The sequence below is a fragment of the Eupeodes corollae genome, chromosome 1 (assembly GCF_945859685.1).
Source record: "Eupeodes corollae chromosome 1, idEupCoro1.1, whole genome shotgun sequence".
NCBI classification, from domain to species: domain Eukaryota; kingdom Metazoa; phylum Arthropoda; class Insecta; order Diptera; family Syrphidae; genus Eupeodes; species Eupeodes corollae.
Window position 1 is genome coordinate 228,723,427 of NC_079147.1, and position 27,311 is coordinate 228,750,737.

At 30.7% G+C, this 27,311-nt stretch overlaps 1 protein-coding gene across 2 annotated transcripts in view; it reads right to left on the reverse strand.

Annotated features, from left to right (window-relative positions):
* LOC129942259 (homeobox protein cut) overlaps positions 1-18,184 on the reverse strand; it is a 102,646-nt gene extending 84,462 nt beyond the window's left edge. Inside the window, exon 1 of one of the 2 annotated variants that reach the window (XM_056051117.1) lies at positions 16,647-18,184. In XM_056051117.1, coding sequence (XP_055907092.1) covers positions 16,647-16,766 — 120 coding nt within the window. In that variant the 5' untranslated portion in view covers positions 16,767-18,184. The remainder of the gene's footprint in view (positions 1-16,646) is intronic. The other variant, XM_056051118.1, reaches the window with a different exon arrangement.
* Between the last annotated feature and the right edge of the window lie 9,127 nt (positions 18,185-27,311).

Sequence of the window (27,311 nt, forward strand, 5' to 3'; positions counted from 1 at the left end):
GAGCCAGCAGCTGTGAGCTGTGATGATTGCGATGATTCAATGTGATGCGACGAAACGATGGTTATCTCATCGTATTCATATCCCAATCCCAACTCGAAGTCCTCATCAGCAAGCAGCATCAGCAGCAGAGTATTTAGATATACAGGCACTTTACATTCACATTCACATTCACATTCAAATTGAATTTGATTATTGGTGATCATTTAATTGACAGGAAGTTAATTTAATTGAATATGCGTATCCGAGTTGCTGCGAGTTTGATACTGATGGAAATTGGAAACTCAGTCAGCATCAACATCAACATCAACAGCAAAGTGTATAGATACATCGTTTATTAGTGTTAAGGCGTTAATGTAATTAATAAACATGTGTATCTAAAGTTTGTTCATTTGCATCGCACTTTTGATGTTGATGGAACACTGGAACTATACCAGAAGTATCCATAATCAAAAGATACAAAAACACTTTCATATATATCTCTACAAAAACACTCCGATTTTGTAGAATTTAAATTGAGTCCTAGCCAAAAACCCCCATCGCACTCGGCAGGAACAGGAAACGTATAAGAAAGTGTCATTCAACTATGTTAATGCTCTGCCATCATGTGCTTAGGTATTAAACTGGCTGGCTGGCTGGTTCTGTGGTGCGGATGGTACCTACCACTATAACTATCTATCTATGTACCAGTAGAAATATCTATCTATATATATAACAAAAAGGTAGATAGATAGATATAGTATATGTGAATTAAACTGTGCCAAAAACTTTCAAGGACATTCACTGTGCACACAACGTGCGTAATTATGCTACAAACTAACAGACAAATAATAATGCAAATATATGTATGTATGTGCTTATATATATTATATATAGATATATTTGTATATAAAACAAAACATGTATCTACTATCTATAGATAGAGATATACAAAAACAGTTTTTGTGTATGTAATATTTGCAGGATACTATTATGCTGCTGTTAAGTGAAAGTGCGTTGTGTCGTCTCGTGATTCAGATTTAACAGAGCCGGAGCACACTCTTTCTTCTCTTCGCTCCACGCTCTATACGTACGCTCCTTGTTCCTTTTCGTTTGTCGTCGAACGTCGACGTCGACGACGACTACGACTACGAACGTCCTCGTTTAAGTTCGTCCCAGGGCTGGGTACCCCAATACCAATGTTGTCTTGCTTCCATTTTATGCGCCCACTTGTTTGTTAGAGTAAGAACTGTAAATAGCTTGCTGCGTATATTCTTTAAAAAGTCAATGGAATGAGGGGGGGTTGTTATTTGTACCACCTTAAATTAAGAGACTATAACTTTAAGGCGGCAAAACTAAAATATAAACCAAAGATATCTTAAGGGTATAAGGAATGGGTTAAAAGAGGAAATTAAAAATCCATGACATCACATCCGGTATACATATATAAATGTATACCTACTTGTATCTATAACAATTTTCAAGGACGACCGACGCGACGACGAGTCGGTTTAATATCTCCATCTTATTCAACCTACAAGTCTAATTTAGCTAAATTTAAAGTAAAAACAGCATCTTCTGTCTTAGGGAGATGTTTTAAACACACAAATATATAAATTATTTAACGGAGAGAGAAAAAGAGAGCAACAGTAGGTAGGTATAGGTTTTGGTATAGTTGGTATTATGATTTTCTCAAAAGACGACGACGATGACGACTAGGATGACTAGGACGACAAAACAAAACGTTCGGTTGGTCGAAAAGTAACCCAAGAAGAGGACATAACAGCTGAGATGGTGACGGTGACGGCAGTTTCAGTCGGTATAGTGACGTAGAAGCATTGGCTTAAGCTGGCTTAGAAAAGGTTCTTTTAATAGGTCTCTACTATATACACCCATGAAAGAAGGTACAGAAAATAGTATAGGTATACGTTATACATATAGGTGGAGTATAAATACAATGTGTCCTAATACCAAGGCCCCAAAAACCACCAAAAGGATGGAGTTCACTAGGTTTTCCCAATGTCGGTATAATACTTCTATACCACTATACCTATAGTTATACCTACTATTTAAAGCAGCACCTTCAAAATCCGAAGGAAATGGATAGTACGACGACGAAGACTACAAATATACGTCGTCGACGACGCTGAAATTAGAATGAAAAGATACAAAAAAAAAAAAAAAAAAACAACCATCATCATATCCAAGAGGAAAACTGGAGAAAATATAAGAAGGGTTCACTCTTGAAGCGCAGCAGACGCCTTCCATTCAAGGTGGTTTTTGTGGCGGGCATTATAGGAGGAACAGGGGATACAACCGACGACGACGACAACGACGCGGGGTATAAAGGGATGTTTTATAGTAGTAAAATTTCTTAAACGCCTTTAAATAAACATTTTAGATTGTCTGCTTGGCAAAATCTCTTTGTTGTTTATGGGATTTAGTATACAATCAAAAACCATCAAGGACAATGGTTTTACAGACTTTTATTTGTATTCTTTAAACAAATTTAAGGATTGTTTGTTGTGGGGTTATATAGTCTTAATATATGTCTATATATACATTCAAAATATGCATTGAAGGTAAGGGATATAGGTTTAAGGATATTGGCAAAGATATATCTTTCTATGATAAGTTCAATGTATCTGAAAGCATTTTGAAAATTATATAAGATGTTATGTTGACTTTAAGTAATTCAGATGATGGGTTTACCTTCAACTGTTTCTTTTAAACTTTGGGTTATTAAGTTTAGTGAAATTTTACTCATAAGAATATTCAAGCTTGAAGTGAAAATACAATTGAATAACTAAATTAAAGCCATAATTTTGTGTGAAAGAAAAAGTTTTGAAATATAGATAGGACGAGGGAAACTTAGATTGGGGTAATGTAAAGAGTTAACGCTCCAAAGTTCGCTTTAGGCAAATTCAAATGCTTTATTCTCCGTCCTAAAATTGTATAATAGGTCATGAATTTCATATAAACTGAAGTTAACCACTTCATTAAAAGACATATTTGCCCAAAGTTTTATAAAACTTTTTGTCAGGGCTGGAGCTAAGCATTTTACTAAATTTTAACCAATTAACTAGCTATTTAAAAATTTCAATCCTTTGATAACTAATAATAACTTTGCATACCTAAAATACCGCAAATTGCAATGACAGATTAGCTATCATTGAAACCAATTATTGAAATATCTTTCTTAAGAAAAGAAATGTCGACTGAATTTCAATCAAAAATTTTGTTCAAAGATCCTTCTAAGTAAGAAATAAAAACAAATAAAAAAGTTGCACACTTAAAATATGGCAAACCAGTTACAATGACAGATTTCTATTAGATGCCAGTTAAAGCTATCATTGAAACCAATAACTGAAATTTTTATAACTTTCATTGAAAACAAATTTCCTGATTGGAATCAATCATTCAAGGTAAGAGTTGATGATTGAAAGAAAAACTGGAAATGTCTCTTAATCGCTTTTAAATCTTGAAACAAAATTTTTAATAATGAAAACCAATGATATAAACTAAAAGTTATAGCTATCATTGAAACGAATTATTGAAATTTTTTAACAGGTTTCATTGAAAATGTCAATCATTGAAAACAAATTTCCTGATTGGGCAGTAACTTTCTAAACAATCATCAAGATTTTACAAAATTGAGCCCTAAATCTCTTAATACACACGTCTTGTTAAAGCTGATTTGAAAGAAGTTATATAACAATCACATCTGCAAAATGTATTGGCAACATTATTTCAAGGAAAACATAGTAAAACAACAAGTTTTTCATTATTGAGACGTGTTATTCAAGACTTTATTACCAATTATTGAAGATTTTTGAAACTAAGATGATTGGTAGTTACCTATATTAGATGTCATCCCTGTTGTTGATGTTACCTTCATCATCACCATTATTATCATCGACATCATCAACAAATATGTATTTATATGAGGTATATATTGCAACTCGCCACTTTACTCGTATATTATGGTTTGGAAGGAAGTTAGATAGTTAAAAATCTATAAATTACACACAACCTCTTAAGAAACGATATTCCTAAAGAGGTTATTCGTAAAGTTTCACAATTAAGATCACAATCGTGTGTATTGCTATATGCGAAACAAACTATGAAAATTATTTAAGTAATAACTGCTTAATATCCTTCAATCGAGCTTTTACCTTTTTCAAGGGTATATAATATCTGGAATAACCTTTATAGTAAAGATAAAATAAACTCTTAACAGGACATATAATAAGAACACCCTCTTGTGATGTATAATGTTTACTTCGTGCACACGTCTCATACATGTAGAGTATTCCCCCAAACGTGATAATAGCTGGGAAATCGGTTATCAGTGTTTACCAATTACATCTTTATGTAAGGAGTGAGCGTTTATAAAGAGATACTCCGATAGATACTTTATGCAATGTTTTTGGGTTTATTTGAAATTAAACTTATCCGTATATGATATTTAATCGATGATGCTTTTCAAATCGAATAGTAACATCTACATTGCTTAATTATTATCCATATCTATAAACAATTCAAAATATCAAAAAGGGGAGCTAGATTTTCTCTCAAAATTGAAATCCCAACAGAGTATCTATAGATTCTATGGACCTAGCATCATCAAGGGTGCGTTTTTGTCTGTTGTCAAACTCGTACATCTTTTTCCTTTGAATAAATGATTATTAAATAAATTATTATTGTTTTCTTCTGTATACAGATAAAATAGGTAATAATAATTCGTTTGGGAAATACTCGTATCTATAAAATGTGACACAGTAGCTCCCCTTTAAAAAACGAAAAATCATCGACGACGACGTTCTTAAAAAACCAAAACATCTTTATAGCCATGAAAATGTGTTTGTTTTTTTTTTTTTTTAAGAAATCAAATTCAATCTTTGTCACAATTTTCTATTTTTGAGTTTTCGATCTGAGTCCGTCGATGTTATGTTTTGTTGTGTCTATGTCGATGTCGATGTCGATGTCTCGATGTTTCGATGTTGAAGCCCAACGGAAACCCATTTGATTTTATGACTGAGCAACCGAAAAGAATTATAGGAAATTTTGATTTGATTTTATGTTTTAGAATAGATTAAGAAACGTCTTTGACGCCTTTATAATAATGTATATCTTCTATGGATTTGGATATACAAAAACACATTCCTTCTCTCCTGTGATCTTTTCTTTTTGTCAATATAATTTTTTAATGCTGGAACGATATATATGAAGGTACCTATGTGTATAGAAGCCAAAGCCAAATGAAGGGAGAGTGTGAGAGTGATTTGTGGCACACGGTAAATTCTCAAGTCAAATGGCAAAAAGCGGTGAGCACGTGGTGCCACAGCAGGCGGCATGCATCAACGACAACGACGAGCAACGAGCGACGGCGCGCAATGGTAACTCTGCGATTTAAATTTAAACTTGCCGTCAAAATTAACCCTAAAAATAGAAGTAAGGTACAAACAAAACAAAAACATTCATACATAATATACGGCAAGTACGAATCTTAAAAGTTTTATATGAAAAAGATACATTTGCATCCCGCTCATGATGCATGTATGTAGATGTATGGTGGCGCTCCGGCTCCGCTATAACGACATCGACCGCGGACGACGACGTCTATGAGTCTGTCTAATGGATTTTATCTAAATATATCTAAACGGAAAAAGTAACGATTCGTTTTTTGAAAATAAGAAAAAGAACCTTTTCTTCTCAATCACGTCAATCATTTTTGGCATATATTTATTCCGGCTCGAACTACCAAAAACAATTTCTTAAAAATGAAAGTAAAAGTGATTACTTTGAGCCGAAAAGAAGTGACATCATTCATTTTCTTAAATGATATCTTTTCCATTGATTTCTTATTTATGAAACCCTTCGAGAAATATTGTACAAACAAACACACCCAGTCCCACAAACCAATCATCAGAATTTCGTTTTTCTTCTGGATTATGAAATGGAATTTTAAATTCAAACAATCTAGTTCACATCAAATTCTAATAAAATAAAATATATAACCATGACTGTCGTCAAAAATACATGTGTCGAAAAAACACAAAGTAGATCCCCACATCATTAAAATTCAGAAGCCGTCAGATATCTAAATAAATCGAAACGACAGATCATAAAAACCGAAAAATTGAACGGCTCCGGTTTTCGAATGTTTTTTTTTTTTTTTTAGTTTTAATTTTGTTTTTGTTTTGTCTTTTTATCGGAATATTTATTATGTATATTTTTGTATTAGTATTCGCTTGTCTTTCGATCGGAAAAACAACAAAATTCCCATTAAAAATAAAAATACGTGTTGTTCGAGTCTCCACTTTGGACAGACATCAGGCGTACAAGTAACGAGTATGTCTTTTCAAATCGAATAAGAAATATAAAATTCAATTCTATTATAATTGAATCTTTTGGCACATTATTAGCTATAAATGTATCTTTCTATCTATCCAAACATATACATATGTGCGTAAGTATATAATTTTTGATAGTTGATGATCGTACAAACAATAAAGTATTTAATCAATGTGAGAAGATCATTTTTCTGTTTTTTTTTTCTTCTGATATTCCACTTGACTTCAAGTGCGATCAATGATGTTTTGTTTTTATAGGAAAAACTGCTACTGATGGTACTTGGTAATGCGATCTAGATAACACATCATATAATTTTGTTGAAATTCAATTGAAACTTTAAAAACTCTATCCTACCTCCCATTTTCATATCACATTCGAATATCATTTTGATTTGTTTCTAGAATAACTTCTGTGGGAAAAATAATGATGTAGTCTAAAATCTATCACTCCCTGAAAAAGAAAATAGTATATTTATGCGTTGGAGCCATCAATATACGCGGTGTAACGTCTATAGCTCTATCTCCTGTTGCTGCTCCCGTCCGCTTCCACCGCCCCACCTCCACCGATGCGCCGCGCCCGGCCGCTGCTGCCGCCGACGAACGTTGCGTTGCATTGCAAGACATAAATATCTTCAACTTGACGACGCACCAGTCAATTTTGTTGAGCTCTTTCTGGTTTTCAGTTTTGTATCTTTTTCGGCATATGGCAGAATTTATAGTTTTATTTTGTTTGTGTCTGCGTTGCAATGGAACGAGACGAAATTTTGTGAATTCGGTGCGTTGTAAAAGTGACAAAAATAGATGTCACACTAAGTACTTTGACATTTTCCATAAATAAAAAAGGCTACGCATTATGATGATGGATTTTTTGTTGTTTTTAAGTGACATCCTTTTGGTTTTTAATTTTGTTTAAAAATGTTTCTATATATCCACAACTTTTTTTTGTTTTTGTTAAATTTTGACATGTTTACCCAATTTAAGTTAGGATGAAAAGTGGTTTTTAAAATTCTTTGTTATGTGTTTGATGAATTAAGTGGAGTTTCAATTATACCTATAACGACATGATTATTAGATTTAATAAGTCGGCAGACGTCTTTTGAAGCAGCTATTAGGTTGAAAAGAATGTTTCAAAAACGTATTGTTAAGGACTTGGGATTTTATTTTAGTATTTAGCTATTTGCTGGCTTATGAAATTTCAATCTTTTGATCACTACATTATTTAAATTGATTCCTTATAGAGAATGATGCATTTGAATCTCCTTCTTAATAGTGATAGTTCATAAAATAACACAGACCAAACAAACCTAAAACAAAGGAACTTTGAAATATCTGAAACTTATTTGTCATGTGAAATGTTATGAATTTTGAAATACTAAAATCATTCGAAATTGGAAAACTTATCATTTAATCTTGTTAATCATAATAAATCCTAAATATGTTTCAAAATCGTTTAAAATTGTAAACACAATTTTTGATAAAACTTCTGATCCCTTTTTTCCGTGAATTTTGTATGATAGAGATATTCTATGATCGCTGTCAAATTATTCCAATGATTGGTTTCAATGATGAAGACCAATAAAGCTAACTTCATCTTGTTAACTTACTTAATCCTTAATATGTTGCAAAATCGGTTAACATTTTATTTCTGATTCTCTTTTTTTGTCGGTTAGAAAAAAAAAGTTAAATTTTGTTTGATAGAAAAATTCAATGATAGCTGTCAAAATGAATCCAATGATTGGTTTCAATGATGAAAACTAATAAAATTCATCTCATCTTGCTGACTTGCTTAAAACTTAATATGTTTTATAATCGTTTAAAATGTTGAACACAATTTTTGATCAAATTTCTTACTCCCTTTTTCGTCGTTTTTATTTTAAAACTATGTGATTTGTTGTGCCTTAGAGCACGCTTATAGCTATCATTGAAATCAATCTAGAAGAATATTTAAATCTATATTTTACTGTGTTTCTTTTTATAAGAAATGCAAATTGAAAAACTTCAAAAATGTTAGTTAGAACAAAAACCTTCGATTTTGTATAGAAATTCAATGATCGTTGTCAAAATTAATCCAATGATTGGTTTCAATGATGAAGACTAATAAAACCTAAATATGTTTCAAAATCGTTTGTAATGTTAAATACAATTTTTAATAAAACTTCTGATTTTCTTTTTTCCGTCGTTAAAATTATGTGAATTGCTGTACCTACCTACCTTAGAGCCCAAATTATAACTATCATTGAAAACAATATTGAAGAATATTTAAATTTATATTTTACTGTGTTTCTTTTTATAAGAAATACAAATTAAAGAACTTCAAAAATGTTGGTTAGAACAAAAAACTTCGATTTTGTATGATGGAAATATTCAATGATCGCTGTCAAAATTATTCCAATGGTTTCATTGAAAAAGATCAATAGAGCCTAAATATGTTTTAAAATCGTTTAAAATTTTGCATATAACTTTTCATAAAATTTCGGACTCCCTTTTTTCGTCGTTTTAATTTTTATAATTATTTGATTTGTTATACCTTAGAGCCCACTTATAGCTATCATTGAAATCAATCTAGAAGAATATTTGAATGGATATTTGACTGTGTTTGCTCTATTAGAAATGTAAACTTTAAATTGTAAATAATTCAAAAAATTGTAGTTAGTTAAAAAAGGTACTTTATGTATGATGGAATTATTCAATGATCGCTGTCAAAATTAATCCAATTATTGGTTTCAATGATGAGGACCAATAAAACCTAAATATGTTTCAAAATCGTTTAAAATGTTAAATACAATTTTTGATAAAACTTCTGATTCCCTTTTTTCCGTCGTTAAAATTATGTGATTTGTTGTACCTTAGGGCCCAAATTATAGCTATCATTGAAATCAATAGAGAAGAATTTTTAGATGGATATTTTACTGTGTTTCGTTTTATAGGAACTTTCAGAATCTTAGTTAGAAAAAAAGTTAAATTTTGTATGTTAGAAATATTCAATGGTCGCTGTCAAAAAATATTCTATAATTGGTTTCAATGATCAAGACCAATGGTAGTTATAACAGGTCCAATAAGCTTCTTCTCTTAACCTCCGCGGTTTTCTTACAAGTCACAGGATATTTTGAGTTAACATCTTCTTTAAGAGAGTGAAAGGAGGAAAATGTTTAATTTAAAGATAAACAAATGAATGCAACTTGGTTTAAATAGGTTTATATTTTGTTTTCAATTTTAAAATAAACATAAAATCCTAGTATCAAATGTAGTATCAGACTGTTGTGAATAATCATACAATTTATGATCAGTTAAAAATTACCTGATCCCTTTTTTCGCTACTCCAGTCTCACAGTATACCTGACATTTTTGAAAATAATGCTTACATATTTATTCCGTCCGGGTTAGAAACATATTTATTTGTAAAAAAAAATATGGATTCCTATGATTATTCCGTTTTCCATTAAATACAATTAAATATTTCAATTCATACAGTTGGTATTTTTTTATAATTTTTTCTACCGATAAATTTTGAATCACTCTCTTTTTTTAAATAAATTAAGAAAAAAAAACTGTTTATTATTCAATTTTATTGCAAGGGTTCTTTTTTTTTGTAAACCTACATTTGATTCCGAACCTGAAAGATATTAATTGCTACTTTCGTTTGATATTTATATGTAAAATATGAAACCCTTTCTACTTATCCAAAAAAAAAAATAAGGTATAATTTTCTAAAAGGACAAGTTTTTATTTTTAACCATGATCCTTGCTCGTCCGCATGTACTCGTTAAGCATCACTACTGTTATAGTGTTAATCAATTTAAAAAAAAAAAAAACCGGTTTTCAGTAAAAACTAAAAAAAAAAATCTCCCTTAAATTTTGATGTCCCCTTTCAAGGCATATAGACTTTTGAACTATCTGTCATGGGAATACTAGCAGAATTATTCCCATTTTGAAATTTGACAAAATCGAAATATACCTACAAATGGAAATGGAAATAACAAACAGCTTTAATTCGCTTAACCGTTTGTTAGATACGTATAGATAGATAGATAGATACATATATAGATAGGATTCTATTATGTTTCATATGCATTTGGATTTGATGGAAAATTAAGGGATGATATGGAGTTCAAAGGGTAAAGCTTATGTATATTCCTTAATATCCAAAATGAACAATCGTTCACATCAATTTGATTACAAAAAAAAAAACAATATCTATTATGTACCACATAAAAATATATAAATGAATATATGTAAAAAAAGACATGTGAAAAGTGGCGCTACAAATTTCCTCCTATAACTATAAAACAAATAAAATCGTTAAACAAAACCACAAATAAAAATAATAATAAATCGGTTTCAATTTTATATATTAAGTAAGTATATACAGTAGATGTATCTATTTCCATATTATAAATGTATCTATGCTGTCTAGCATCCTACATACATACATAACTATACTATGCTTTACGTTTGTAAATAAATACTCGTTAATTTTGTTTGAGTAGTATAAATTACAGAAACATTTTTCAAATGGAAATTAACTCGAAATAGTTTTGTAAATTTATTTAAAACTCTCATCTAATCCACTTCAGTCTAGACGCGAGTCCGACAAGCTACAAACGAAATTCGTTAAAATTCAACCCACCTACACACGCTATATATCTATTTTGCCAATATAGACATGCAATATATATACTCGTGTGTGTAGGTACATATATGTATGTATTCATAATCTTAATAATGACAAATGATTACAATCGCATAATTAGTATCTTAACATTTCAATTCGAAAAATATCGAGTATCTCTTGAGCCAAACCAAAGATGAAAAAAAAATACCTATCTGCAAGAAATGAAACGCCCGCCTGACTGCGACTGTGACTGTGACTGCGGCTGTAGCTGTGGCGTTGGGTAAGTAAAGATAGATATTATTTGTTTTAATTCGACATAATAGTCATCATTTTAAGCACATATCTATAGTATATCGCTTTACGAAAATATACAATTGTAGATACTTACATACTCGTAGATACAAACAAAGATATTTTAAAAATTGAAAATTAAATAATTAATTTTTTTCGTGATGTGATGTGGTCTGAGTCTGATTATAATTTGTGTGTTGTTCAATGTTTTGACTACTGTTTACCACATGTTTCAATTCGTTTAGTACCGTTGTACCAAAATGTTGTTCAAAGATTTATGTTTCAATGAGTGCAATTATTTATAACTTGCAAACAACAAAAAACAACAAATTTTCTTTGATAGCCGCTAAGTGCATTCGCATCGCACGAAAGTAAAACTTCCAACACATAGTTTTACCTATACCTACATATATACCGATATCTATAGTATATATGTATGTATTGTATAATATATTGTTAGTAATGATGATTCCTTTTTAATTTTCCTCGCATTATAAGAATTTGTGCGTCTGTGATGCCTTGAGGCTGAATGTAGAGCTCCCATTATTCCTATAAGGAATCCTGATGCCATTGCTGCTGCTGCTGTTGTTACTGACTGACGTATCGACACACTAGCGAATCGGACCACCATCAGCAAACAAAAACAACAACAACAACAACAAATATTTCTGCAAAATGGGTGGTGGCTCAAACCGAATGAGTGATCTCTTCGTCTCGAACTGACTGATAACCATAGGTACAAGTCGAAAGCGAAAAGGACTTACATTACATATGTCTGCATTTCGGGACTCTGATCATGATCACTGATCACTGATGATCACCAGAAACAGAAACAGATACAGAAACAGATATACCTATTTGTATATAGTTAAGGTATAAGATAGGTATACAAGGATTTATGAGATATTTTCTCGTGATGTGTTTACAAGTCTACAAGTCAAAAACCTAAAATTAAAAACTCATAAGATATCGACTGATATATTGAGCTGCGCGCTCACACAAATTACACTGCGTTCTTCATACATCAGTCAGAGCTGAGGAGCTCGGCGAGTTTAACGTTTGTTTCTTGAGTTTGTTATGGGAGGTAACATACAAGGTATTGTTGGTAGGTACTTTAAGTCTTTTCTTCTTTTTTTTTCCTATACTTCTATGGTTTTGGTTACTATAGATATTAGGAGCAATTAGGCATATTAAGACGTTTTCACTCTCGGTTGAATTGATTACATGTAATTTAATTCGGTTGAATTTCCGGTGCTTATTTTTTTTACATTTTTTTTTTTGTTGGTTATCATGTTTTCATCACAGACCTGACCAGAGCCTCTATACCTTCTACCTACTGTCCGCTGTTCGTCGTCTTATACTACCTATTTGACCGAGAAATAAAAAAACATTTGGTATCATTTAAATTTCACAATTAATCAGGCCAAGTGCAAAGCTATAAACCAACAAAAAAAATAGGTAAATTAAAACAATATCAAAATCAAAAATAAGGAACTTGGAAACGAAATAGAGCACCAAATAATTCCGAGTATTTATGCAAACGTTTTGTTTTTGTTTACTTAAACGTCTTTCAACAAACTATAGGTAAATATGGTCGCTGTTTATTGTGTCAAATTGCAAGCCAAGATACCTACCTACTTAATTCTTTTAATAATTTTTTTTGATGAACTAAGCATTATGTTATGAAAAGAAATATTAGGTAATAATTGCATTTTCAGTTCCGCTTTCAATTAACGGTCAGTTTGAATATTTGATATATTTTTTCGTTTTTTTTTTTTTTAATGTTAATGTTCTGTTTTATTTTGTTGTTGTTTTTTTTAAGTTATAATTTTGCAATATATTCGTACATATGTCACTTTTCAGACATAAAGAAGAGGTCGATTAACACATGCGAATTAATATCTAGGTATATATGTATGCTTAAATAGGTCTTTATGACCACCGCACCTGTGTTTTCATTTGGTAAGGGCAGTTTTTGTTTATTTGCAGTTATGGGCTTGTATGTTCAATCCATATTCTATATATCTATAGACTATAGAGTTATAAGCAATGTCCATTTAATTTGAAATAACTGAAAGTAGGTAGGTAAACAATCTATCTGCAAACAGATACATATCTAGTGTGACATCTATGTAAGTTTGTATATACATATGTAAGGTATATAGTAATTATTATGTATAATTTTCACGCAAGGCTATTATCGTTAGGTTCTGTCTTGTTTTTTTTTCATATAGGTATTTGTTGAGCCTTATTTCAAACATGTTTGTTAGTCTAATGACAATATTGAATGATTAAATGGTATTAAGTCGTTTACAGTTTTTTTTTTTTATTTTATTTTGTTATTATCAATTTTCAGTTGAATCTGAAGTTATAAGCTAGCTATATTTCTGATGAATGCAATTTAAGTTAAAAGTCCAAAGAGGGTTTACAAATAAGTAGAGGAGACTGGGAAATTGCTTCAACATTCATTTTTTAATAAATCCCTAAGTGGATTTCGAAAGTTAGAAAAAGTCCAATATTCCGACACTTATTTGACGTTGAAAGATATTAAACTAAGCAAGTGAATAGCCCCAACAAGTTTTAAATGCCCAAAGTATCGACATTGGTAAAATGTATAACTTATACTAGGTTTCCAGGAATACCTTTTGGAAAGTGAGAAAAAGTCCAATATTCCGACAATTATCTAACGTTGATAAATATTATACTAAGTAAATAGTCCCAACAAGTTTGATAAATGCCCAAAGTTTCGACATTTGGTAAAATTAATTACTTATACTAGGTTTCCCCTTTTGGAAAGTAAGAAAAAGTCCAATATTCCGACACTTATCTAACGTTGAAAGATATTAAACTTATTAAGTTAATAGTCCCAACAAGATTGAAATGTTCAAAATATCGACATTGGTAAAATTAATAACTTATACTAACTTTCCCCGTGTGTCCAATATTTTGTTCTACTTTTGAATCAAATAGTTACACTACACACAAGTTAGAAACGTAAAACCCAAATCTGGAGAAATATAGGAGATACTTTTGAATACTACAACTATTTGTCAATAATTGAATTAATTTAAACCTTTACAATAACATACTTCGAGATTAGCAGTAGACTCCTATCTTTACCTAAATACCGACGGTAAAACACAAAAAATAAACCTAAATCATCTAATTGAAAAGAGCTGTTAAAAATTGGAATTTTACTATACACAACTATTATTCTTACAAAAAAGGTTAATTTTTAGCCCTAAAAACTTTCTTAACTTTAACTATAAACAGGTACCTAGAAAATTGAATGATGTTTTGAAATCAGCTGAAATTAAACTAAGTTACAAATTTACAGGAAAAGGTTTTCCAATTTATTTCCAGTAATTATTTCAAATTGCCCGCTGCTATTGGGCTGCTATCACTTTTCAAACCTGTCATTTTTTGACATAAGTAAAACAATTTCTAAAAATGGGACCATTCACACTTCAAAAACTTATTTACGCCCATGTTCCGAATTTCGATCGAAAGTGAATTGAAATCAGTTTTCAATTTCACGTGAAATGAAATTGCACGTTCTTCAATCGATCGATTTCGAAATTGCTTAGAACTGTCAGATCTGAAGGATCATCCATTTTCATTTTTTTTCTGAAGTAAAATGTTTGCTGTTTTGAAGATGGAAGCAATATTTTTTGCAATTTTAAGTGAAAAAGGAAGCAGATTTCAAGGGAAAAAAAACAGTTACCTGAAACAATGTAAGTGTGCAAAAATTATGTAGAATTCTTCTGATAAACAAAGTAAATTGATTGATTTCCTTTTTGCAGCTTTCATTATAATTTTAGATTAAACAAAGACGATTTTTTATATGTTCTAAGGGAAATAGATTCCTTCACTTCAAAAACTTGCTGCAACCCACCGACTTCTAGCAGAAGGAAGCTATCAAAGAGCAATTCACAGAAATAAAAAATGTGATTTGAATGTGTTCAAAAAATTAAACAAACCGAAATACAGAGCATCCATTTACATGTTCGAAAATCCAATTCACGATAACGAATTGTGGAACAGCCAAATTCACTTTCGCAAAATGTATTCACAGTAAGTGAAATGCAGAACATGGGCATTAAAGTCTTTAAATTTACTACAAAGATTGTTAAGGCCATTTGCAACTTTGTATTTAAAATACTTCTGGGTCGCCGCGTTGTGACATTTAACACTTTTTCCGATTAAATAATCATCAATTCATTTATTCCCAAAAATTACTCGTTTTAATGTCGAAATAAAAGCTCTTGTTAGAACTCTCTATTTATATGGTTTAGGGAGTTATTTCTTAGTTAAACATATTTTACAGAACAATTTTCCAATATCGTTACAAGTTATGTAAATACTTTTTTGAGTTCTAAGTAACCTTTTTAAGTGAAAACAAGGTTTTTTTAAAAATACCTTGATAGCTATTTAATTTCAAACGTAACAACATTGGATATTTCAAAGCTATCTAAATATTTAACAAAATTTCGTATTTCGGTACTTATTTACCTATTTATGTATTGAAAACATTTTAAAACTCACTCCTATGTATTAAATTAATTATGATCCACCAACTGTTCTATTTTAATTTTAAGAATAAAATTGGAAATAATAGATAATCAAATTTTTTATTTCTTTTTCAGGTGAACTGATACTTTTCAAAAGCCTAAAGGATTCGAACGAAGTTTTCTACAAATTTTCAGGAAATATCTCACCTTATTGATTCAAACAAATAAAACTTCAACAAAAACAAACTTATTCTCAGGTAAGTCAACTAATGAGTATTTGATTATTTATTAATAACACGATATCCATCACAAGCAAAAAGTTAGATAGGTTTTTTTCTGATCACAATCTTATAAGAATTTTGTTGGTAAAACATCAGAAAAATAATTTACAATAAGAGAACTTTGTTTAGAAAAATATAAAAAACATAATTCAGTCTGATCGATTAAAATTGATTCAAATGGATAGGAAGATATTGTATCTAATTCCGTATAAGTTGCTATTTATGGAAATAAATAAAAACTTTACCTATCGATAAAATATGACTTTGTGCTTATAATGAAATTGATTATTTTTATTTTTTTGCTTAAAGTTGAGTTTTTATCCAGGTTTATAAACCAACCAATCAATTAATTCAAACATCTTCTTCCTGAGAAGTTCCGACATTTGTAGGTTAAAAGTTACTAATCACATTTGAGCTTAGAAGCAACAATTTAAAAACTTCACAATCATGTAGAAATCAAAAACAACTCTACGAATATTTTCTATTTCAATGACGCGACGGTAAAATGCAACATTTTTTTCGGCGTAGGTATAAATAAGTTCGAATTTATAAAACTTTATAGAACCTATACTATAAAAAAAACACTGATGCTTAAAATATATAGAAAGCTTAAACTTACCTGTTGCCAAAATTGTGCTAATAAATAGATTCGTTCCTTTTTAAATAACCAATCCATTGATTGAACAGCCGTCAAATCCATATCGGCTGTCCCGGCTGTTTGTGGCAATGTTGGCTGCATTCGGGTGAATTTTTGAAAAGTGGAGGCAAAACGATCCTCGTCTGCCTCCCTTTTGCTATGTGATTCAATTTCCGTTTCCAGTTTTTTGTGTTTTTTGTAATGTTGTTTTTTCTTCAAAGATTGTTTTCACAAAAAAAGAGTTAATTTTAATTAAATTCTGTTTGTTTTTTTTTGTCACTTAAAACTGTTGTAATTATTTTTAAAAGAATTTTATAAATTTTTGGGTCTTGTTTTAAAGGACGTTCTTTTTTCTTGAATTCTTTTTTTTTCTTTCACATTTATTCACAATTTTTTATTTATTTTTTTTTTGTATTTTGTATGGCGTAGGGTTTTTTCAATTCACAAAACCAAAATCGGATTTTTAACTAAATTAGGAGATATTTAAATTAAATATCTCTTCCACTTTTCCATTTAAATAAAGGTGGGTATAACTTCGAGTAATTTGGTGCAAGTTATAGGTCAGATCACTGTTAGAGGCATATTATTTTTAAATTATTTTGTTTCACCAATTGTTTGTATTTAATTTTTAAAATTACCGCCATATTCATCAAACAAAATTTAGTAATTTTTTAAATTGAAAAAAATTGTCGAAAAAAATTAAAAAATTTTATTGCTTAAGTTTTACACTGATAAACTTTTTTTTTTTAAACAATTTTACTTCCGATTGATTGTGATAATTTTTTCAAATAAACAATGGCTGATGTCGTGTCGTGGTTGTCGTCGTCGTCGTTGACTTTTCACAATTGAATGACGATATCATTTGATTGATAGGTAGTAGGTAGGTAGGTTTAACACACCGCACCGGGTTCGCTCACTTGTAGTTTACAATGGAGGAAATAACGATACACAAATTGTATCTAGATACTTTTTTTTTTAACAAATACCATATAGACAACAACAATATATACTTCCGTGTATATATGTATACATATGTTTGTGTATATAAGAGTATGTTGACAATAAAGAGTTTCGCGGAGCACGGAAGTTTTATTTATTAACTTTTATTTCAATATTCAGAAAAATTCACAATCGAAAGAATAAACAAACAAAAAAGCGTTTTATTGTTGTGGTTGTTATTATGAGAGGTATCTTAATTTAATTGATAGATACCTATTAACTCTCGAACTTTTGATTGTTATTAAATTATTTTTACCAAAAATATTATTACTGTATTATCGAACAGCGCAACCTTAATCTAATAAGACGTTGCCTGTCATGAATTCAGCTGATGACTGAAAAACTCAACATATACAAAACACACACAACCCTCCTGCTCGTTTTCGTTGTCGTTCGTTTTGTTCGTTCAGACTTCAGAAGTTCAGATTCGGATTCAGAAAACAGAAATACGTATCTGCTGTATGGTATCTTGCTCGATTCGAAAAATTGAGTTTGAACAGTTCGAGATACATTTGTATCTTCTCTTTTCTCATGCTCTTTCTCTGTCTCTCCCTCATTCTCCACCTCTTTGGTTTGATTGTATGGGTTTTTTATTATTATCAAAACACAAATAAAAGAAACATGGGAACAGTCAAAGGCACAGGGAAAGGGTATAGGTATGGGTATGGAAATCGGAATCGGATTCGGAATGGGACCTGTGTTGGATTTGAATTCATTCACATGATTTCGATGAACGTTCGATTCGAATTTTGTTTGTGGTGTTTTTCTTTTTTATTCACCACACATAATTTGTTTCCTTGTTTTGCTGTTCTTCTTACAATACCACAAAAGATAGTTGAGTTTTGAGTATTTTATTTTTGTTGTGGCGTATCTTTTTTGGTGTTCAGCTTTTTAGGTAGGATGCAACTTTTTTCTGTTTGCTTTCTTTATGCTCCTCGTCTTTGCCTGTTCGCCATCACCATCGCCATCGCTATTGCCATCGTGGAACGGTATCCGTATCATTATTACCGACCGTGGTGAATAGAGTGGTGAAAATAATCCTTTCTTTGTTAGTTTTGCTCTGTGCTGTAGAGATTCTTGTGTTGTCTCCCAGTTCCAGTTTTTTTTAATCGTCAAACGGAAAAAAAGGAAGAAGATGATGATAATCGTAAAGTACCTACTCGAGTCGAGTAAAAATAAAAAGAAAAAAAAAGAAGAACAAAATAAAAAGTAAACAAAAAATTCAAATCAAATCAAGTGGATACAGAAAGAAAGAGAGAATCAAATATTCGAAGAAATGTTAAAAAATAGGTACCTACGATTTTTCTTTACACATTTCCATACACAATAGAGAGTAAAAATATAATAAAAAAGTGGGTGGGTGTGAGTGAACAATTGTGTGTCCAATCGTATACTTTGGTTGTCACTAACACCATGTGCATAGGTGGTGGCAGGTAATCGAATCTTCGTATTTGAATGACGACGACGGCGCTGAGCCGCTGCAGAGAAGCAGCACATTTTTACCACACACACGAGACTCAAACTCAACATGACTGTGCTGTAAGAAAAGTAGCAACAACGAAAAAGAAGAAAAATAAATACACTTCGATATTGCTCCAATCGAATAGTTACTAATCGGTTTCCTATTACTGGTTGTGTTTTTGCCGTCGCTCACGCTCGGTCGGTCGGCCGGCCCCTCCCTTTCAATGGTTGGGATATTGTACCGATGCGATGGTCGATAGAGGGTGCTTACTGTTTCTTGTAATGGTGTGAAATGGTATAGGAAGGAGTAGAGCGAAATGTCATTGCATTGAAAATTGACAGTTGGCGTGAGTGGTCGACAATGGGCGATCTGATCGAGAGTGATATGACAAATGGTTGAAAATGACAGTTACTGATGTGTCAATAGTTGTTTTTAATCCATATTTTTTTTATCTAATATAAAAATATATGTATTTATAGTCAAGTTCATTAGTATCTATAGACAGTCGGTAAGGTAGGTAGATATCTGCAGTAAAGTTAAAAGAAAAAGAAAAATTGTCATCATCTTATTGCCTAAGCACATTTAGCATTTAGGGTCGGTCTCCCTCGTTAACACAATTTGGTCATATTTTTTGTCTCATTTAGTCCTTTACCACCCCCTTCTATTAAATAGGGAATGTCTCGTGACAATAGAAACATAGATGCGATGGAAAAAATGAATGTCTATGTGTGTGGCGCTGGCGATATTTTTAATAACTTCGTTTTTTCCGCCGCTTTCCTGTCTACTATCCTCATAATCATCATCATCATAAGAATTCACGACAACGACGACGACGACGTCGTCGAAGTAGAAGTCGAAGTCGAAGACCAACACATGTACTCGCGCGTGGTTGATAAGGATAAATCCTCCCCCGTGTATTTTTGTTTTTTTTTTTTTTTTTATTTGTATTTTGTTTTGTTTTGTTTGAGATTTCTTTTCTGGATTTCGATTTTATATTCGAAAAAGTAACGAAGACGATATAAGTGATGTGATGAGTATCGGCATATGTGTGCAGTGCTGTACGGTTTGGTGCGGTGGGGTTGGTTTTGTTGGGCGTTGGGGGCTGACTGTCCAAAGGGGAAAATATATCCCAAGTACGGAATGATTATTTTTGCTTTTTCTCTCTTTCTCGAAATATAATATTATGTTTCTCTTTTATCAATAGTACGGTTTTTTAAGGAACTAAATAGGTGGGTATTTATTTCATATGTAAATGAATTGAAGTTCGAAGTTGGTGAATCTTGGATGATCTCTTTAAGCTTTATTCGATTAATTATTGCTGTTTTTTAAAAAACATTTATTTTCATAAAGTAGGTAGGTACCTTCATATGGTTAAACTTACTAGCTATCTATTAATTTGTGGCTAGGAACAGGAAGGTGAGTAAACCTAACTATTTATTAAAAATGAGGGGTTGACGTAGGCGCCAGCTGATTTTTTCATACAGGGGCGAAAATAGGTATTTTGAATTTTGAAGGAACGTAAGTTTGTTCTTATGTCAAAGCCGTATTAAAAGAAGTAGGTAGGTTGTACTCAAAGTATAGAAAATAATCTAAGGTTTGGTTTTGGGCTTATGCTTATTAGATAAATAGATATTAAACACCTGTCAGTATGTTAATAGATATCAGTTTTTGAAACAGTAATCTTTAATTCCGGTCTTTTTTCATATCTTGTCCCGTTTCTTATATCAAACACCTTTCTAGTTAGGTATACAACTGTTTTTGGGTTTAAGAATAAATATTAAAAAGAGGCTGGGGATGCGACCCACACTGATAACTTCCCATCCCGTCTGTCGATTTGTCTTGCTTAAAATTTTGTCTATATGTACTCGTATCAATTTTTACCAAATTTGCGTACTATTTTTTGTAGATTTTATTTTTTATGAAAAAACGGACTGTTGGATTTTTATATAAAAATTACTGAATATCGAAAACAATATTTTTTGTGAAATAAAATAAGTTTGAAGCTAATATTTTTTATTTTTGAAAAGATATTTGAGTCGAAAGTAAATTTTTACCAAGTTTTAGTATTGGTTTTTTTTAGAGATAAGATAAAATTAGTTTGAAGCCAATATTTCAATTTTTTGAAAAGATATTTGAGTTGAAAATCAATTTTTACAAACTTCTGTTAAATCTTTTTTAGGTTTTTAATTGTTTGTACAAAAACTGTCAGTTCGTTTTTTTTTTTTTAAATTTTACTCAATGTTAACAACAATATTTTTTGAAAGACAAAAGTGGTTTAAAGCCAATATCTACAATTTTTGAAAAGATATTTAAGTCGAAAATCAATTTTTACCAACTTTTATACATTTTTTTAAGGTTTTTTTATTTTTTGTAAAAAAAACTGTCAATTCAATTTTTTTCAAAACTTATCCTAATGTTGAAAACAATATTTGTTATAAGTAAAAATTAGTAAGTAGCTATTATCTCAAAGTTTTGAAAAGATATTTAAGTCGAAAATCATTTTTTACCAACTTTTGTTAATATTTTGTCGGTTTTTAATTTTTTGTAATAAAACTGTCAATTCGATTTTTTTCAAAATTTTACTGAATGTTGAAAACAATATTTCTTATAAGATAAAAAAAGTTTGAAGCCTAAGTTTTAAGGTTTTGAAAAGATATTTGAATCGATATTCAATTTTTACCAACTTTGAGTAATGTTTTTTTTTAGATTTTTAAATTTAATTCAAGTCTCTAGCGTTTTTGGTTCGTAAGATATTTAGGGTTAACCAAAATTTTCACCTTTTTTTCAAACTTCTATGGTAAAAAAAACCACCCACGCAATTTTCTTGAGAGCCCTTTCTGCATCTTTCTGCCTTATTATCTATGTAACAAAATGTATTTGAAATCGATATATCTTCTGGTTCTTGAGCTATGGACGACGAAAAAAACGTCGCGAACGTACGGACATACGAACGTACGTACACACGCACGCACAGACATCTTTCTAAAAATCTTTTATTTCTACTCTAAGGACCTTGAAACGTGGAGAAATTTCAAAATTTTCAATTTGACAAATTGGACCCATTACAATAACTTCCTAAGGGTTTTTAACTACTTCCTTACACTCGGGATACCATTTTTCGTCGTTCAAACTTTAAGAAAAAGCAAAAATATTGACTTCAATTAAAATGTAGTTTCACAGATTGTAATAACATCAAAAGATACAGAAAAGGCTTCAACAATAATGAGTGTGGTTTATTATATTTATTTATTCAGCTTAATACAAGCTATAACTTAAAATAACTTAACTTAACAGTAACTTAACATTTTTTTGTACGTTTTTAACTACAGCAAGTTAATAAAAAGTCAAAATGTTATTTGACCCGAAATATCTCACGAACCAATAACGCCAGTGACTTCAAATAAATTTTGTAGTACATTTTTTTGTGAATTAGTATAATTTTGAATAACATTACTTTAACGTTTACTTTTATAATTTAAAAAAAAAAAAAACTGTACAAAACATTTCTTACCTTGATAATTTTATAGAACAAGAAAAATTACAGTTTTTTTTACAAAGAATAAAAATCTACAAAAACATAACACACACATTTGGTAAAAATTGATTTTCGATTCGAATAACAATATAAGATGTTAACTTCAAAATGATTTTCTAAAAAAGTATTGTTACTAACATATTTTTAGATCAATCCAACAGTCAGTCTTTTTTATAACAAATAAGAATCTAAAATAAACCTACGAGAAATTGTTAAAAAATTTATGTTCGACTTGAATATTTCTGTTCACTTCAAAATTATTTCATTCCATGCTAAGTTTTGTTGTTAACGTAAAATAATGTTCTTTGACAAATCCTTTTAAAAAATGCTGATAAATCTTGGTTTTCGACTAAAAACTGTCGGAAACAAAAGCAAATATTGGACTAAGACTTATTTTATTATGTGCAAGATATTGTTGCAAGTTTTTAGTTAATTATTTAGTTTATTTTATTATTTTTTTACCAAACACGAAAACCTAACAAAACAACAAAAAGCTGACAAGAAATGGTTTTTGACACAAGTATTATAAGAAGAAAAAGTGCTTTCTCAAACTAGTAGTTCGGATTCGGCCTTAAATTGTAGGTCCCTTCCATTCCTGACAACAGTACTCGCACACAGGAATAGTTGAGAGTTGTAAGTCACTAGGACCTGGTTCACAACGGACTGTTGCGCCACTCCATTTTTGATTATAAGAAGAAAAAAAGATAAAAAGGATAAGATTTAAAATTTTTATATCTTACACAAAATATTGTTAATAATTTTTTGTTAAAGTGTAGACAAATGGACAGACGGACACGGATTGGAAGTTAGCAGTGTAGGTCAAATTCATCCTCTTGTTGTTATTGTTTATATAATTATTTGTGTTACTATTGTTATTAATCTTTTCAACTCTCTGACAACTTTACTCGAACACAGGAATGGTTGAGAGTTGTAAGTCACAAGGACCTGGTTCTGCATGGACTGTTGCGCCACCTTATTTATTTATTTATTTTTATTAATATTATTATCATTATTATTAACGTGTTTCACTTAAATCTTTGATATTTATCAATTGATAGTTGACAATAGAAATAAGGGTATGAGTAAGATCATCTGTTTGCCAGCTGCTCAAACATGCAGAATTTTACTGGTGAGTAAAATTAAGTTTTTAAATTTATTTAAAAAAACACCAAAAACGGGGTTTTGAAAGCTATAAGTTTAAACCCCAATATATCTTAACAATAAATTGTACGACTATTTCGCAAAGTACAAACCTTTCTCTTCTAGAAACAATTTAAATTATTATAATGTCTTACTTAGTGCCTGGAAATTCTCATTAGTTATAAGTTTTTGTATAATCCCATATGAAGTTTTGAGAATACCTTAAATTTGGTAGTTTCATAGTTTTGAAATATACTTTTTGGACTCAATTTTTAATGCTGACCTTACTGTTGTCAGGGATGGAGGGGACCTAGAGTTTTGAGCCGAATCCGAACGCCTAATTTAAGAAAGCACTTTTCATGACAAGAATTACTCTTGGATAATTTGTCAATTCCTCGCGAGAGGCAGTACTCGTGAAAAAACTTTAGATGGTATAGGCAGGGATCGAACCCAAGACTTCTGGCATGACGCACTAATCATCATACTACCAAAATAAAATAAATAAATAAATAACATAAGTTTTTTAATCATCAGTGAAATTCTCGTTTCAAGGCAATAAAATGTAAAAGCTTAGTTTTTATAATTTAAAATTCAGGATAATAACATTTTCGAATATATTTTTATTTGATTTTTGAAAAAAAAATGGGATTTAAAAAGATCGATTCAAATGGTCTAATTAATTGTAACCAACATACATATGTTTTTAGTTATTCCGCATAGCAATCTTCTAATTGACAAATAAAAAATATAAGTTGTGTAAAAGTCCTACACAGTTTTTAGTTTCTATAATGAGCATTTTATTAGATAAACTTTTAAAGCCCTTCAACTATGATTATGCTTTCAGTATGTTTGTTTTATGGTTCTGCCCTAATTTTTGCCTTTATTTCAATTTTTAAGAAATGCATAGCAAAAACTTCTTAGTTAAAAAAAATCAAAATAATTAATCCAGTGCTTAGATATAAGGTAAGCGTTCCAGGATGATGTGTATTTTGTCCAACAATAAGGACCAAATGCACACGCACTTACGGTTTTATGAAATGAGTATAGAGAGGTACTAGTAATTTATATGCATATTCTTGATCAAAAGTGTCTTATCTCATTTACAAAACTGGTAAGGCAGCTTTTGTTTATGGGCTTGCTAAATTGGTTACACATGATTGAAAGTGTTTGGTTAAAAATGTTAAAACCGTAAGTTTGTTGTTTAATTTAAAGAAAAATATTTTAATAGAAATTAAAAAGAACTAACTTGTATTACCCGTGGCGTGATGGTTAGTGCGTTGGACTGTCATGGCAGAGGTCTTGGGGTCGATCCCTGCCGTGCCATCTTAGGTTTTTTCAAGGGTACTGCCCCTTGCGAGGAATTGACAAATTCTCCAAGAGTAATTCCTGCCATGAAAAGTGCTTTCTCAAATTAGCCGTTCGGATTCGGCTTAAAACTGTAGGTCCTTTCCATTCCTGACAACATAACTCGCACAGAGGAGTGGTTGAGAGTTGTACCTAAGTCACCAGGCCCAAGTTTTCAACGTTGCTCCACCTAATTTAATTTAAATAAGTACTAACATGTTTTTAAAGGGCATTAGAACTTTGCCACTATTGACCATAATTGTCTACATACGAGTATATTGCTACTGAACTAACTATTTTCATTAAATAAGATCGCCTCGCCATATTTTTCTTTAAGCTCGTTTTCCACCTGGCCTTGCATTGTTGGCACCTCTATTTTTAGGTTTTCTTGCCCTATCTTTCTCTTCTTATTTTTTCGTCAAGTTTCTTTTTTCAAAAACTCATGTAAAAAGTCCTCATTTTAATAACTTTTAAGTTAATCCAACTAAAAACTAATTTTCTTATGTCCAAGTCTAAAATCGTTAAAAAGGAGACGTTTTCCAAATTGTTTTTAATGGACTTTGAAATTTGTTTTTATTTGAAACAAATTTAATTGAAAACTTCAATATTTTAACAAACATTTTGCGAAAACTAAGAAACATCAAATATTTAATTCAATATAGTTTATGTTGAAAGTATTTTATAAGTAAAGAGAAATGTAGGGGTATACCTATACCAAAATAAAAGACGTCAAAAATGTAGTATTTTAATTACATAGGTAGGTATAGTTTAAAAGTCGAAAAAGTTGCTTTATAAGAGAAGACTCATCGCCCTCAAAATAAAACTTCGTAACTCCACACTAATAGCGATATTTGAAATCCAATCCACTTTCTAAAAAAATGTTCTTCATTGTCATTTTACCTCTTTATAAAGTTTAGCATTCAATAAACATAAATACTTAACTCAATTCGTAAGTCCAAGAGTTTTAAATTAATCCAAAAATATATTTTAATGCGAAACCCTCGTTTTTAGGTGAAATTTGGAATGTTTGAGTAACGAGGTTTGCTTATGAGGCCGCTGAAATAAAATAGCGTTAAAGAAAGAAATCTCGTTGCTTGACGTTGAAATATCGTTCTTACAACAAATCTTATTATTTATATAAGAAGTGGCAACATTTTACTTAAGATTGTTTTTGGAAGTACCTTTACTTTCATACTATCTTTATTTTCTAGCTATTTTGATAAAATGTCTAGAATTGGAGTTTTTGATAACTTTTTAAGATGACATCAATTGAATATCATTTAATATTACCTTAATGCAAAAAATGCTTCCACTAGTTAGGTAAAAATATAGTTAGGTATCTTATTGGAAAATAAAGAACCTTTCTAAAAAACTTGCAATAATTAAAATCAATTAATATCTTGGTTAAGATAATACCTATATGAATTAATCGAAATCGATAACAAGGAAAAATCCACTGACTGATCCGTATTAAAGTCGATCCCTGAATCGTTCCCTATCCCTACTAATCCAGCCCATAAAACCTATTATAACCGCCTAACGATTTCTCACCAACATTCAGTATCAAAATTGAATTTAAAATAATGTTCAAAGTTGAAAGGCACGATAACGATAAATATTTAGTGTGGTAAGTAAAAAAAAGAAAAATAAGAATTAACTTCAAACTCACCATAAGGAGAAATCTAACAATTTATCGAGTCATAATGAAATTCATCATGAATTTCGAAATCGAATCCGAAAATGAGAACCAAAACTCATCGACAGAGAGAGAGAGAGAGAGAGTTTGTGAGGTAAAAGAGAATCAATGATGGGCTATTTGTGAATTGTAAACCCAAATATAATAACAAGGCGCTTTCATACACCGCACCGTTACGTTACCACTTACCACTCAACTTGTGTTTCTGTATCGCTTCGCTATATCAGGGATTTGTGTGTTGGAGTTGGATTTATAAGATGAGATGATGGTTTTAGCAATTTTTCGAATTCTCTTTTCCGATTCATTTCTCGTTTCTCCAATTTAGGTCCGGCTCTATTGTGTGTTTGTCAATTTTTTGTATACCACGCCCCTTTGATTGCTTCGCTCACACACGCATACATCGTTGGATTTTGGTTTTAGGGTTGAGTCGTTTTGAGTGTGGGTTTTTGGGGTGTTTATAAGGTTTAAGTT